The sequence below is a fragment of the Mus pahari genome, chromosome 1, assembly GCF_900095145.1.
Source record: "Mus pahari chromosome 1, PAHARI_EIJ_v1.1, whole genome shotgun sequence".
In the NCBI taxonomy this organism is placed as follows: Eukaryota; Metazoa; Chordata; class Mammalia; order Rodentia; family Muridae; genus Mus; species Mus pahari.
This window is the reverse complement of record NC_034590.1, coordinates 97,048,840-97,062,807: the sequence shown is the minus strand read 5'-3', so window position 1 is coordinate 97,062,807 and position 13,968 is coordinate 97,048,840. Positions and strand designations below refer to the sequence as shown.

Here is a 13,968-nt window from a genome sequence, read left to right as displayed (position 1 = left end):
CCCCCCCCCCCAAAAAAAAGAATAGCAACTTCTTGTGGTAAATCATAGGAGGCCTTTCTTACCCGAGAGCAACTACAGCCGCAGGACAGTGAGTACATTTCATTTCCTATCCCTCGGAATTTTGCAGAGAGCCATTTGATGGCTTCATGAATTTTTTTTTTTTTTCTGAATAATTCAGATTATTTCTTTCTTTCTCAGATACAGGGTTCTGATACAAAGCCCAGGCTAGCCCTGAATTGTAATCCTCCTGGGCTTAGTCTCTGGAGTAGTGGGATTACAGGCATCATGCTAAATTATACTCTTGAAATACACTTGCAACTAGTGTGCACTCTACCATGTAACATAGAACATCAGACTCAGATAAACAAAAGAAAGGAAAAGAACCAGTATGCACAGGGACAGCAGAGCAGTGTGCTAAGCAGGGAGAGACTCCTGAGGAGCGTTTGTAAGGAGTTAGCGCAGTGCTCAACACTTGGCACCTAGTCTTCTCCCTCCTCCTCATTTTATAACCAAGAGGGACTGGGACGGACCCTGCTGGTCTCTTGGCATTTGATTGATCGTTATTACTCTTGAAGTTTCTGCCTCAATAATGGCACCTAAAGAGAAGGCCCATGGACTTTCAGGGAAAAGAACAAGAGAGAGCCCTGGCAGGAGCAGAGCATGGTATAAACAGTGGTGGTCTGCCTACAAGCTGTAACCCTGTAACCACACGTGAAGGCAAGGAACAGAGTTCTCAGATGAGCGAGGTGATACTCACAGGTCAAACACCAGGAACATGAAGCTAGAAGACTCGTAGGAATCGATGAGAGTGACTGGGGAAAGAGGCAGAAAAGCAGAGAGAGGTGGGAAGGAGTGGGTACACCTCGCAGGTGCTTTCCCACCCACAGGCAGCACTAGGCTAGTATACTGGGAAGGAAGGAGAACCAAGGAGGCTGCAGGGACCCAAAGACTGGCCTCGCTAGGAGGTAGAGAGAGCAAGGAAGACCTAGAGGAAATTCTAGGGTGTGGGTCATGAATAGGGCCAGTAGGGATAGGGAGCTGTCAGCCAGCAGGAGCAGGGAATGCAGCCTCACTGATATGGGGGTGGCCAGCGACCTGGCGAAGAATGTACATCTCTCGCCGTGTGGCATCCCGCACCTCCTCCAGCTGCTCAAGACTCAGCCGCTCAGCAGACACCTCCATGATCTTCACTGCGAACTCATCACCGGTAGCTCGATGGACACAGCGGCGGACCACAGAGCTCACTCCTCTAGCAGAATCAAATAATAGCCTAATTAGGCATCGTCCCACACTCCCCCTCTCACCGGTTTTTCTTTTCCTCCCTCTCTTCTTCTTCAGTCTCCCTGCTCTGTTTGTTTTCTTCCAGACAGGGCCTCATTATGTAGCTCTGGCTGTTCTGGAACTCACTATGTAGACCTGGCTGGCCTGGAACTCATGGAGATGCAACTGTCTCTGGTTCCTAAGTGCTTCGATTAAAAGCGTGTACCATCACATCCTGTAAGACTGGGTGTTGCTGTGTAGCCCAGGCTGGTTGACCCTGAACTCAAGATTACAAGTGTGCACCACCACATCTGGCTTCTACATTCTTTCTTCCGTACAGAATAGAGCCTTTGGACCATTATGCTTACCATATCAGACTCATCAGGACAAGTACCATGACCTCAAACCCTAGCCTATCACTGCTTCACAATGTCCTCAGGCATGTGGGTACCAAACAGGAAAGTACCACACAGAACCCACAGGAACTCGGGTAGGTGACTTGAGTTGGATCCAGGGTCTATCCTTCCTTATTTAAGCCCTGAACAAGGCTTTTCATAAGATCCCAGAATTTGCCCTTTGCAGGAAGTGGTAAGAAACCATCTAAGACTCCATCCAAATCCCAAATCTCCCCTATAACTCTGAGTGTAAGAAAAGCCCAATAAATGTATCTATAGTGGATTCAGGGCCTCATACGTGCTAGGAAGCGTTCTACCATAAACTATATTCCCAACCTCTAGTCATTCCTCATTGTTAATAAACTTCGTTGGGAATCTTCTAATTTCAGGAAGTACAAAGGCTCAAGTCATTGAGAGCAGACTAAATGCTGTCCCTACCGATCCTGTCTGCTCCCACTCCTCTTCAGGCATCCCATACACCTTTTACTTTAAGTGTGCTTACTTTTGAGTAATTAAGCCTTTCTAATTAGATTCTACATCATTTCAAAGAGGAATGCAAGTCTTAAGACTCAATCTTTTTTTCTGCTGACAGACTCCAATGCTGTGTTCTCTGCAAACTCCTTAAAGGTCAGCCTTGGGCTGGGAGAACGGCTTGGGGGTGGTGTGCCTGCTGAGCATGGGTTAACAAAAACAAAATATAGGACTGGGCTATAGCTCAACGGTAGGGTGCTTGATTAGCATGTAAGTCTCTGAGCATAAACCCAGTCCCCAGCATAAACCAACAGAGGCAAGTGTGTCAGCCCATGCCCGTAATCGTAACACTCAGAAGGCTGAGACAGACGATTTTGAGTACCAGGCCAACCTCGGTTGCACACAGAGACTCTATCTCAAAAATACTAAATATTAATAAGAATAAATAAGTGGGCTTACCCAGGGCTCCATCCTTAGCCCTGAACATTTTCCTTCAGTACCTTCTGTACCTCTGCAACTTCAACCTCTAAGCCCAGATATTTCCCTTGTCAGTTTCTGTCTTCCTGACATCTTTCCTTATGGATCATAAAGACATTTCATATCTATCATGATGACTGTATTTTCTCCCACAACTAACTTCTCTCTGTATTTCCATTTTTATCTTCCTTCAGACACACCAGAAGAGGGCATTGTATTGACTCCCATTAGATGGTTGTGAGCACCATGTGGTTGCTGGGAATTGAACTCAGGACCTCTGGAAGAACAGTCAGTGCTCTTAACTACTGAGCCATCTCTCCAGCCCCCTCTCTGTATTCCTGATCTGTTAATACTGTTGCTGTTAATGCTGTGTGTGTTGGGCATCACACTCCCAAGAGAAACAGCCCCGCCCCCTGCCTCATTCCCATGTACCCACTCTCTCTAACCTACTTTGCAGGGAACCTCAAAATCCACTCCTGGGGCCTCACCTGCCCCCCCCCCCCCAATTAAATGCTTTCTCTTTTAAGTTGCCTTGGTCATGGTGTTTCTCACAGCAATAGAACAGATACTGAGACACAGTGTGTCCCCTGGTGACCTGTATTGAATTCTAGAAGCTTTAAATATCTATGTGCAGTTGTCACTGCATACTATCTTTGAGCCTTAATTTCTCACCAGAACCCTGGTTTTAACTGCTTTCATGATATCTCCATGTGGTATCTAAATGTGCCTGGCCAAATCTAATGCCACACGCCTGCCTTTCTCAGGCCTCAGAAGCAGCTCCTGGCAACCTTCTAAAAGTGCATTCTTTCACTTTTCTTACTAGCTCACAGATGGCATCTCCCCACGGTCCTTCATAGCTATTCTAAGTGATCAGGAAATGGTGTCATGACCCAGGAGCCTCAGCCCTGTCCCTTCTCTATGCTTTCCCTCCTCACTGGCCCTTTCTAAATGTTGATGCCTCCACATTTATGGTTGTTATCCAGCTCTCTAGTTCCAGACTCAAACCCACTTGAAAGCATTATCCATCCACAGGGCATCTCAAACTTAGTATTTCCAAAATAAAACTCCTGACTAGTTCACTCCATTCCCCAACCTAATCCTTCCTCAAGTCTTCGTTTCAGTAAATGGTATTCAGGAGCTCAAATAAAAACCTTAAAGTGCTGGGCGTGGTGGCGCATGCCTTCAATCCCAGCACTCAGGAGGCAGAGGCAGGCGGATTTCTGAGTTCGAGGCCAGCCTGGTCTACAAAGTGAGTTCCAGGACAGCCAGGGCTACACAGAGAAACCCTGTCTCAAAAAACCAAAAAAAAAAAAATACCCTGTTTTTCCCCTCGCTTATGATCAATATCCCGTCTCCTCTGAAACTATCACTTGGACCTGCTTGCTTCTCTCCATCTCTGCAATCACCACGGGTCCAAGCGTCACCATCACCAGCCCTTCCCTAGACCTACATAAAGGCCAGAAAGTGTTCTAACACAGTCCCCCGACTCACACCAAATGCACAGCAGACTAGAAGGTGGGCTCCCCTTTTACCCTCGTTAACCCAAGTGCAGAGAGTAAGCTCCTTGCTCACAAGCACACTCCACATCAAGGTACCACTCTGAAAGCATCCTCATCATGGCCTAAAGCCTCATTTTACTCACTTCCTTTCTTGTCTTTCCCTACTCTGTCTATGGTCTAGCCACTGCCTTGAGCCCTGTACTAACTGCCCCCTCTAAATGAGGACCCCCCCCCCCAGCCTATTCTCACACTTTATGTCTCAGCTCAAGGCCTTGGAGCTGAGAATGTGGCTCTTGTAGTAAAGCACTGTCTCTCAGGATGGGGCCCTGAGTTTAATCCCCAGCATCATGAACCAAACAACCCTCCCCCCAAACCAGCCCCTCCTGTCATTTTCTCAGAAGTTCCCTAAAGCCCCTCCTGTGGACACCTCACTGAATCCTACTGCCTACTTACTGTTTTTCCCTAACGCTCGTTTTGACCTTTATCTTCTTTTCATTATGTAAAGACAGAAACATCCTCCAAGACAGAAACTTTATGGGTTCCTGTCCTGTCACTCCCTCCTCACCTGGTGATCTTGGTGCTTAACACAACATAACCAATACACTACTCTTCTGAAAGTAAACCATAAAGCATCTGCGGTGGCGATCACAGTAGCAATCCCTGTCCCCCTCCCCGATAGGATTTCTCTGTGTAGTCCTGGCTGAACTTCCTCTGTAAACCAGGCTGGTGTCGAACTCAACAGAGATCCACCTGCCTCTGCTGGGATCAAAAGCATGCACCACCACCGCCCAGCTCCAAGCATCTTTTATACAGACCCCTACTTTTCTAACTAGATAACTTTGAAATGCTCTCGTGATGGGTATCTTCTACCCTCCCATTGTCTGGAGCACAATCACGTTTGTTGACAATACAGATGAATAGAGGGAAAAAATGCGGGTTAACTCGAAATACTAGCCAAGTCACTGTTTTCCACTGACCACTTCCTAACTATCCAGTCTTCAGAAGGAAGCCTTATTCCTGGCTGGGAGCTGACTACACTGAGCCTATGTATTCTCCAGCTAAGGCTCACCTGCCAATGATGTCCTTAGGGTCGTACTTCTGGTAAAACTCTTTGGCCGCAGCCCAGTCAGGGAGTTCATCCTCCGGCCCCACGTCCAACGTCATTCTGAGGGATGTGGGGGCCTGCGAGGAGGAAATGGAGGGCAGTGAGGGCAGTGAGGCCCACAGGTTCTGAGAGGATGCACATCGTGGCTCCCGGGGGCGCAGCACCTGCGGCTGGGGCGCCAGGGTCCTGGGGGGTGGGGGTGGGGTAGGGAAAGGATCAGGATCGGGGAGACCACAACGAAGGGCCTAGGGGGGAGGGAGGGAAGCAGGGCAGGGAAGGGGATAGGGAAGGGCGGGAAGGGGGAAAGGTGGCTCGGAAGAAGGGGGAAATGGCACAAGTGCGGGCGGCTGTTACCGCGCAAGCGCACTTGGCGTCCACTGGGAGGGGCGCGGGGGTCTCGAGCAGGATAATCTGTGCGAGCGGGGAGGGGGGGAGGGGTAGGGGATGGGGAGGGAACAGTCTAACCTGCGCAAAGACTCAGCTGCTTGGCTTACGTTTGTTCCTTTGCTTTAACCTGTAAGGCTCCCACAGCGACCTAAGGCTCCGCCCCCATTATTGCAGCCAATGGCCCCTGCTGATTGAGGACTAGGGATTAGAAACCCTGCCGATTGGAAAATGGCAGTCCAATAGGAAGACGGGATTCCAGGGCAGACAAGGACGTTGACGCTAGACGCCCTAAAAGGTTTCCACCATGAGGAGGAGCCTGAAAAACAGCCAGTCAACATGAAGCACTTCCTTTTCTCTTGTTATGCTGCTGGTCTGTAAAGAGACACGGAAGTTAGGTTACGGGAAATGGGATATCTCCGTACTACCTCACCGTGCCCTCGGACAAGGCCCTTTTAATTTCCTTCTGGAATCCTCATTTTAAGTAGGGTCTTTATTATAGTAAGAGCCTGTTCCAAAATTCCTTTTTTTGTGGAAACCTGCGTGTAGGCAAGTGTGGTCATGCACGCTTAATCCCAGCACTAGGAGGTGAGGCAGGCAGATGGATCTCTGAGTTGGAGGCCAGCCTGGTCTACAAAGTGAGTTCCGGGACCGACAGGGCTGTTTATACAGAGAAACTCTGTTTTGAGAAACACAACAAAACAAAATGCATAAGCAGCTTGGCCATTTGGTCCCGACTAGAGCTTCCAGGATAGTGTCGATCATCCTGGGGTCACAAACTCATACCGTCTTGCTCCCAGAACCTCCTGCATTAAGTGCACAAGGTTGTAAGGTTCTGCCTAGAGTAATTCCAAAGCCAGATAAATCCTAAAACCGAGATTCTGGAGTAACAGCAAAGAAAAAAGTAAAATCCTCAAGGTTACATTCCAGCGAAAGAGAAACGATAATTTTGTTTGTTTTGTTTTTCAGACGGTGTCTTAACTATGTAGCCCTTGTTAGGAATCCGCTGTGTATTTCAGGCTGGGGTGGAACGTCCAAAGATCAGCCAGCTTGTCTTCTGAGTGCTGGGATTTAAAGTTCAGGACGCCTAGATTACAGCATGATTTTCTAACAGCCTTTTCTATAATGAAACCAAGTAATTTAGTGTTTTTGCTTCCTGTCACTGTAGAGCCTTTCCTCATCAAGCTTAGCTTTAACAACTTGCAAAAAAAGTTTTGAACTTTCCTAAGTAGGTTTGTTGTTGGTACACAGGGGATAATTATTCTGAAATTAGTTAAAGTAAAGTATTCGTATAATTAGGAACCGAGAGTCTTCCTATGAGAATATGAAATCTGGAACTAGAGGAAGAACCCTACAGGTAAAATTAGGGCAATAGTGAAAAACAGATCAAAAATATAATTTTATATTTTCCAGGTTTGATTTTTAAAAGGACCCCAAAAACAGAAGCTAGTATAAAGAGTCTAAATGCTGATTTCTATTTGTTGCAAACAAAGGAGCCAGGGATCTTTGGGAAATGACCAAGGACAACAATAATGAGTCAGGAATCACAACCTGGGCCTCCTGATGTTCCATTCAACCCACAGACTAAATAGGTGGGTTTTACTACATGTTCATTATACTTTACTAGAACATATTTTAAAGATGACAGTAGGACTTGGGATATAGCTTAGCTATTGAATGCTTGCCCAGCATGAACGAGGCCAAACAGAACTCCAACCACTGGAAAAAAAAAAAAGATGGGTATAAAAATTGAGAAAGCATATAAATTATTCACATTATGAATAAAGGAGAAACAGTGATTTTTTTCGGTGATGCAGCTGCTTTTGAGTCACCATGGTCCTGTATAAAACCAAATAAGCTCAGTGATTAGTGACTTTCTTTGGCCTGCTAATGCCCTATCTGGGATGAATAAGTGCTTGTTTACATCTTTCCAGTAAAGTCAAACAAAGCAATTGGCATATGAACAGGGACCCACAAACTCAACAGTTAGCTGGGAGATGCAGTTCCATGTCACTACTATGGGGACCAGACATACTTTTAAAATGGCTCTCAGTACAGCATCTGCAGGGGGTGAGGGCTATCCTGATGATTTCTGTGCCCCAGCATGGTAGGGAATAATGTGCCACCTTGCTGTCCTGGCAGATGCATGTTCCCTGCATTGAATAAGTGCAAGCCAGGCATGGTGCTGCACGCCTTTAATCCCAGCACTCGGGAGGCAGAGGCAGGTGGATTTCTGAGCTCGAGGCCAGCCTGGTCTACAGAGTGACTTCCAGGACAGCCAAGGCTACACAGAGAAACCCTGTCTCGAAAAACAAAACAACAAAAAAAAGTGCAATCAAAGCTCAGAATTCTGAAAGAAGAGCATCTTTGAGAGAGAAAACTAAAGGGTGATCAGCTGTCATCTCATTTGTTGTAGGTAGCATGTCTTCTTGCTGAATGGGGTCTGCCACAAGTATGGGGACACTCCAAAATGGCTGATGGGCTAGAAAACGTTACACCCCTCAAATTATTGTGTTTGATGGGATGGTTAAGTAGGCTGTGGTGGCAGTTCTGTGGTCTTTTTTGTGTGTAATAAGACATGGCCAAGGCTCAGAAGAACTTGTTCGTGTAAAGAGGTATTACAAGGAGGCAAAGATAAATAACTATTTTCTTCCGTATTAGCTTCTGACTTGACAGGAAATGTGAGAAACTGGAGGATGATGTATGTATTGGCTTGCTATTTCTCAGAGCAAGCAAGATGAAAAAGAGTACAAACTAGTTCCTTATATTCTTCTTGAGTTCCAAAAACCTAAGATTCATAGGAGAACTTTGAAAGCAAAGAGGGAGATAAGCAGAAGAGACTCCCCAACCTTTAATACAGAAAATGGTGAAAATCCATTAATTCAGCATACAGATGGGGGCACTTAGTAACAAGTCCAGTACAGACAAGTATAACCAGGGAAAACTACATCTGACCTGCTTGAATGGGAAATGACTTTTAAAGTTACACATTATATATATGTGTGTGTGTGTACATGTATACATGTCACAGAGTATGTGTGGTCAGCAGACATGTAGCAGGAGCTGGCTCCTTCTGCAATGTGGGTCTCAAGGATCAAAGTTAGGATGTCAGGTTTGAGGTTTGATGATAGAAATAACTATTTTATTGGCCCTGAAAAGATTTTTTTTTTTTTTCCGAGACAGGGTTTCTCTATATAGCCCTGGCTGTCCTGGAACTCATTCTGTAGACCAGGCTGGCCTCGAACTCAGAAATCCTCCTGCCTCTGCCTCCCAAGTGCTGGGATTAAAGGCATGTGCCACCACAGCTTGGCCTGAAAAGATTTTTAAGCAAGAAATAAAAGTTTCTCCTAATGGCCTGTTGGGAGAAAAAAAAAAAAAGCTGTGGAACCCGGGGATGGATGGAATGTGAGTGTATAGTAGAAACTAAATAATAAAGATTTGCATAATCTCAGGCAATAAAAGGGAAAGGAATCCCTGGTGGATTAGTTCATATGAAACACCACCTTGATTACCACTGGCTAAAGCTCTCTAAAGATCAGATTCTGGAGGGCAACAGAAAAACGAGAGGCATTACTAGGACAATCATGCTTAGTGCCAAATGTACTGAGCCTGAGAGGACACTTTCCACAGCATCATGAGAGAGAAACACGTTAATTCAGCAACGACCTCAGGGCTGCCAGTAACTTTTGCAGAACCTCATGGTGAGGCATGTAAATCAAGTTTATAAGGTGTAAAACAAAGGGGAGGACAAAAAGGCAGAGAGGTCTGATCACTTAAAGATCAGGGCACCTGAGCTTGGTGACATGTCTGTCAGTACGTAGCAAGTGGGAGGAGGAGGTCAGGGCCATCCTTACTGACTAGTTAGTTCAAGGCCAGTGTGGAACACATGAACCCATTGTAAAAAAAGAAATAGTTTAGTGGGCTTGCCACCAACACTGATGACGTAAGTCAATTCCTAGGTCCAATGTGGCATAAGAAAATCAATTCCTGCCGGGCATGGTGGCACACGCCTTTAATCCCAGCATTTGGGAGGCAGAGGCAGGTGAATTTCTGAGTTCGAGGCTAGCCTGGTCTACAGATTGAGTTCCAGGACAGCCAGGGCTATACAGAGAAACCCAGTCTCGAAAAACCAAAAAAGAAAAGAAAATCAATTCCTGAACACTGTCCTCTTATTTCTGTGTGCATGCTGTACTGGAACCCTCCCCATACAACATACAAAAATCAATAAAAATGAGGATTACAGAGATGAGCCAGTGGTTAAGACACTGGCTGTTCTGGTTTGGTTCCCAGCACCCACGTAGTGGCTTACAATAATCCATAACTTCAGTTCCAAGTGATCTAACAACCTCTTTGACCTTCCTTGACATTAATCAAGCATGTGGCATACATATTACACGCAGGCAAAATTTAATAATTTAAAATTTAAAGTCCATCTGTAAAACCTGAGAGAAATATGGCACTTTAATCAAGACAGAATTCCTATGTGAAATTAAAAAGCCAAAAGCCTGAGCAATAGTTTACCAAAGTTTTCCCTAGTGGTAGGCAATTATCCTCCCAGAGCACATTAATCTGTATGAAAAGTAAAGAGAATGGAGTTTATTTCAGTGAGGTATGGTCAATGGAGAGATGCTGGACACAAGTTCAGAGCCTATCAGACACTGGAAGCTGGCTCCAGTACCAAGTGCAGCAGGCTACATATGCATCTGCTAGCCTTTCATTTAGCTTTGGTCCAGCCCAAGTAATGCTTAGCCCTACTTGAGACCATTCAGGATGCACGAGTGATGTGCTAGCCCAAAGGAGTGAGATGAGATAGCTCACGGGAAACGGCAATATTGGAAGGGCACTGTCCTCTGTCTGTGATCTGTACCCAACATTACTCTCCTGATGAATTGATTCAAATGTATTGGATCTTGCCAATGGCATTTTCAGAGTTCCCTCTGATGGAAAGGACTTTAGGGAGCCTGCCAATCCTCTGTGATAAAAGTTTCATTATATGTTAGCCCTTGACTTAGAAAACAATTGGAGGAACAGTAAAGACTTCAATGAAATAATTTCCACAGGGGCACCCAGAGTGGCTGGAGAGGAAAAACAAAAAAACTTTCTGAAGCTATAAAGTTCATTAGATGAAAATCCCAGTGCCAGAATAGAGTATATTCTCAGAGATGTTGCCAGAAAATCCTCTGGGGCCCTGGAAAACATAGATACCATTGTTATTGCTATTGGTTGCATCCCAAAACTCTTTGATAAGTCAGTTGCTGAAACACCACATTGGTTGTAAGATATGGAGAAATCAACTGGACTGAGCTGTGAGCCCAATTGCTGCTAGCTAGCTAGCTTAAAAAAAAAAAAAAAATCAGAAGGTACAATGTGGACTGCTGGACAATAATTTTTGCTTATATCCATAGGCTATTGCTACTGTCAGCCTTGGTTACAAAAGGAAACTTTCAATTTTGTTTTTTGCTTTATGTGTATGCACATGTCTGTGTACAGGAGTGCAGCTGCCTGTGGAGGCCAGAGAACATCATATTCCCTAGAGCTGTTTCCAAGCTGGCAAACATGAATGCAAGGAACTGAACTCAGAACCTGTTAGGGTGATACAAGCTCTTAACTGTGAAGACATCTGTCCATCCCAGGGAATTTTCTCTAGCAGGTAGCAGACATTTAGTCAGTGAAGCTTCTTAAAATAAGTGACCATCGCTGTGGCACTGTGGCAATTCTAAATCATAAATGGAAGAAATGACCAGACATTGTTGTCAATCCATCCCACTCCCCTAAAACAAAACCTCAGGGAATATCCTCAAAGAGTCTCATGAGAAGAAGGTATCCGAAGAACTCAAGAGGTACTGTGTTGTGCAGCTCTTTTCTCCTAGCTGAAAGGTTCTCCCCTTAAGAGCAAGGAGGCACTTAAGAATGAGGAAGCTCAGGGTTGGAAGACTCAGGAAGTCCCTTTCTTTGGCTATACAATTAGTAAGCAATTGCTAAGGAGAAAAACCTTTGGTCAAGGAGTTCCAGGGATGCTTTTGTGAGTTACTGTCCATGGTGACACATCATGTACTACCTCTCCCCCATTATCAGTGAGTGCACCTCTAATTTATTAGCATAACTCTACTCTTTTCTGAATTATGGTAGTCACAAAAAAATTCTATTTGTGAGGTACACACATAAGCTTCAAAAGACATGTACAAGAGCCAGGCATGGAGTTGCATGGGAGGCAGACAGGTTGAGGCCAGCCTGATCTGAAAACTTGAATTTGACAACCAGCGCTACATAGTAAGCTACATTTTGAAACCCTGTCTCAAAATGGTATGTGTATATAAGACTATCCATGGTTTAATAATGTTCATGAATTGGCCCCCCCAAATGCTTCCATCAGATAATGAACAAATTTTACTATATTCAAATAACATAGCAACAAAATTACAGGAATACATAATAATTACTAAACAATGTTAACAGCAAAGACAAAAAGATAACAGGACTCCATCTCTATAAAAACAATTTAATTTTTATTTATGTGTGTGTTCACAGCAGCCAGAGTGTTGGAATTCCCTGGAAGTGGAGCTTTGAGCTGCTGGATATGGGTGTTGGGAACCAAATTTGGGTCCTCTGTAAGAGCAGCAAATGCTCTTAACTCTTGAGTCGTTTCTCCAGCCCCTTTGAAGAAGATGCTCTTGTATTCCATTAAGATTTGCTGGGCTGGAGAGAAGGCTCAGCAGTTAAGACCACTTGCTGCTCTGCTAGAGGTCCTGAGTTCAAATTCCCAACACCCACATGATGTCTCATGACCATCTATATATAAAGGGATCTGATGCTCTCTTCTGGCAGGCAGGTATACATGCAACAGAATACTCATATACATAAAATAAATAATGAAATCATTTATGCATGAATGTTTTGCCTGCCTGTATGTATGTGCAGTACATGCATGCTTGATACCTGTAGAGATCAGAAGGCACGGGAAATCCCTGGAACTGCCATTATGAAGGTGTGACCCATCATGTAGGTAAGGGGAAACTCAGGTCTTCTGTAAGAGCTAGTGCTTTTAACTGTTGTATGTCTCTCCAGCCCTCATGTATCCCATTCTTAACATTACTTATTCCTTAGTTGGTTGACTACATTTCTATGAAGCAGATACAAGCAAAATTAAGTTACATTGTGAGAAGTCAGAATAGTAGCTATTTGTGATAAGAAATGATTAGAGTATATTAAGGAAACAGTGCTGAGAGCAATCAATTTGAGTAGTAGCTTTCAGGTATTGGATAGGTGTTAAACTTTATATTTGTTTGGGAACTTGCTTATGGAGTTTATTTTAAAACTTAAAAAACCTGTTTAAGCAGAGTTTGGTAGTGCACATCTGTAATTCTAGCACTCAGGAACAGAAGCAGGAGAATCAGGATTGAGGCTAGTATGGGCTATATGGTGAGGCCTTGTCATTTCAGAAAACAAAACAGCAACAACTTAAAAACAAAAACAAAAAAAGCATGGTGGTATACAGCAGTAACCTCAGTACTTGCATAGCCACTATGAGGGATAGCCTGGCTCAATGAAGCAAAGCCAGGCTCATATTCCATCCCTAAAAATTTAAAATACTACCAGGAGTTTCAAGATAAAGAATATAAAATATACTTAATCATATAACTGTCAATATGTAGGGTGGTAGTTCCTATAAAACAATCTTTTCATCCCTCTGGAACCAAATTGTCTGAATTCAATCATATCTTTTCTATTTTCTAGCAATAGGGCCTAGGACACATATATACCCATTTCCTCAACTATAAAGTAAAATGGCACCAACTATTGTGAGGTCTCAGAAGAAAAAAACAGTGCCTGGAGTACAACCTAGCAGTGATTACTCAGTGAGTGCTGTGCTAGCTACTACTGGAGCACAACCTAGCAGTGATTACTCAGTGAGTGCTATGCTAGCTACTACTACTAGTCTTTTAGTCTGTCTTTAGGTTCATGGCTGATAAGAAGCTTGTTTTTTTTCCCCAAGAAAAATTTCCAAAAAAATGTAAAAAAAAAAAAAAAAACCCAACAACAACAACAACAAAAAACCCCAAATGAACCCACAACCTTTCCTTCTCTTGGAGCAATGAGATAGAATTAGAAGGCCAGATGCAGGCTTAAGTCATCATTTAGGTGTCTTCTCTGGCCTTCACCAAAGGCCCAAGGGAAAATCAGTAAAAAGAACAATTAGACAATATTTCACCACCAAAAAAGATTTTTTTTTTTAAAAAAATATTTATTTATTATATGTAAGTACACTGGAGCTGTCTCCAGAGACTCCAGAAGAGAGCATCAGATTCCATTACAGATGGTTGTGAGCCACCATGTGGTTGCTGGGATTTGAACTCAGGACCTCTGGAAGAGCAGTCGG

General features: G+C 44.2%; 1 protein-coding gene across 4 annotated transcripts in view; it reads right to left on the bottom strand.

Moving 5' to 3' along the window:
* Positions 1 to 5,779, bottom strand: part of Phkg2 (phosphorylase kinase catalytic subunit gamma 2) — a 9,531-nt gene extending 3,752 nt beyond the window's left edge. The window contains exons 1-4 of one of the 4 annotated variants that reach the window (XM_021220888.1): positions 5,673 to 5,779; positions 5,172 to 5,284; positions 1,074 to 1,249; positions 758 to 812 (exon numbers count right to left, since the gene is read on the bottom strand). In XM_021220888.1, coding sequence (XP_021076547.1) covers positions 758 to 812; positions 1,074 to 1,249; positions 5,172 to 5,266 — 326 coding nt within the window. In that variant the 5' untranslated portion in view covers positions 5,267 to 5,284; positions 5,673 to 5,779. Of the gene's footprint in view, positions 1 to 757; positions 813 to 1,073; positions 1,250 to 5,171; positions 5,394 to 5,672 lie in introns of those variants that run through there. The other 3 variants (XM_029534608.1, XM_029534634.1, XM_029534618.1) reach the window with 3 other exon arrangements.
* Positions 5,780 to 13,968: the final 8,189 nt, after the last annotated feature.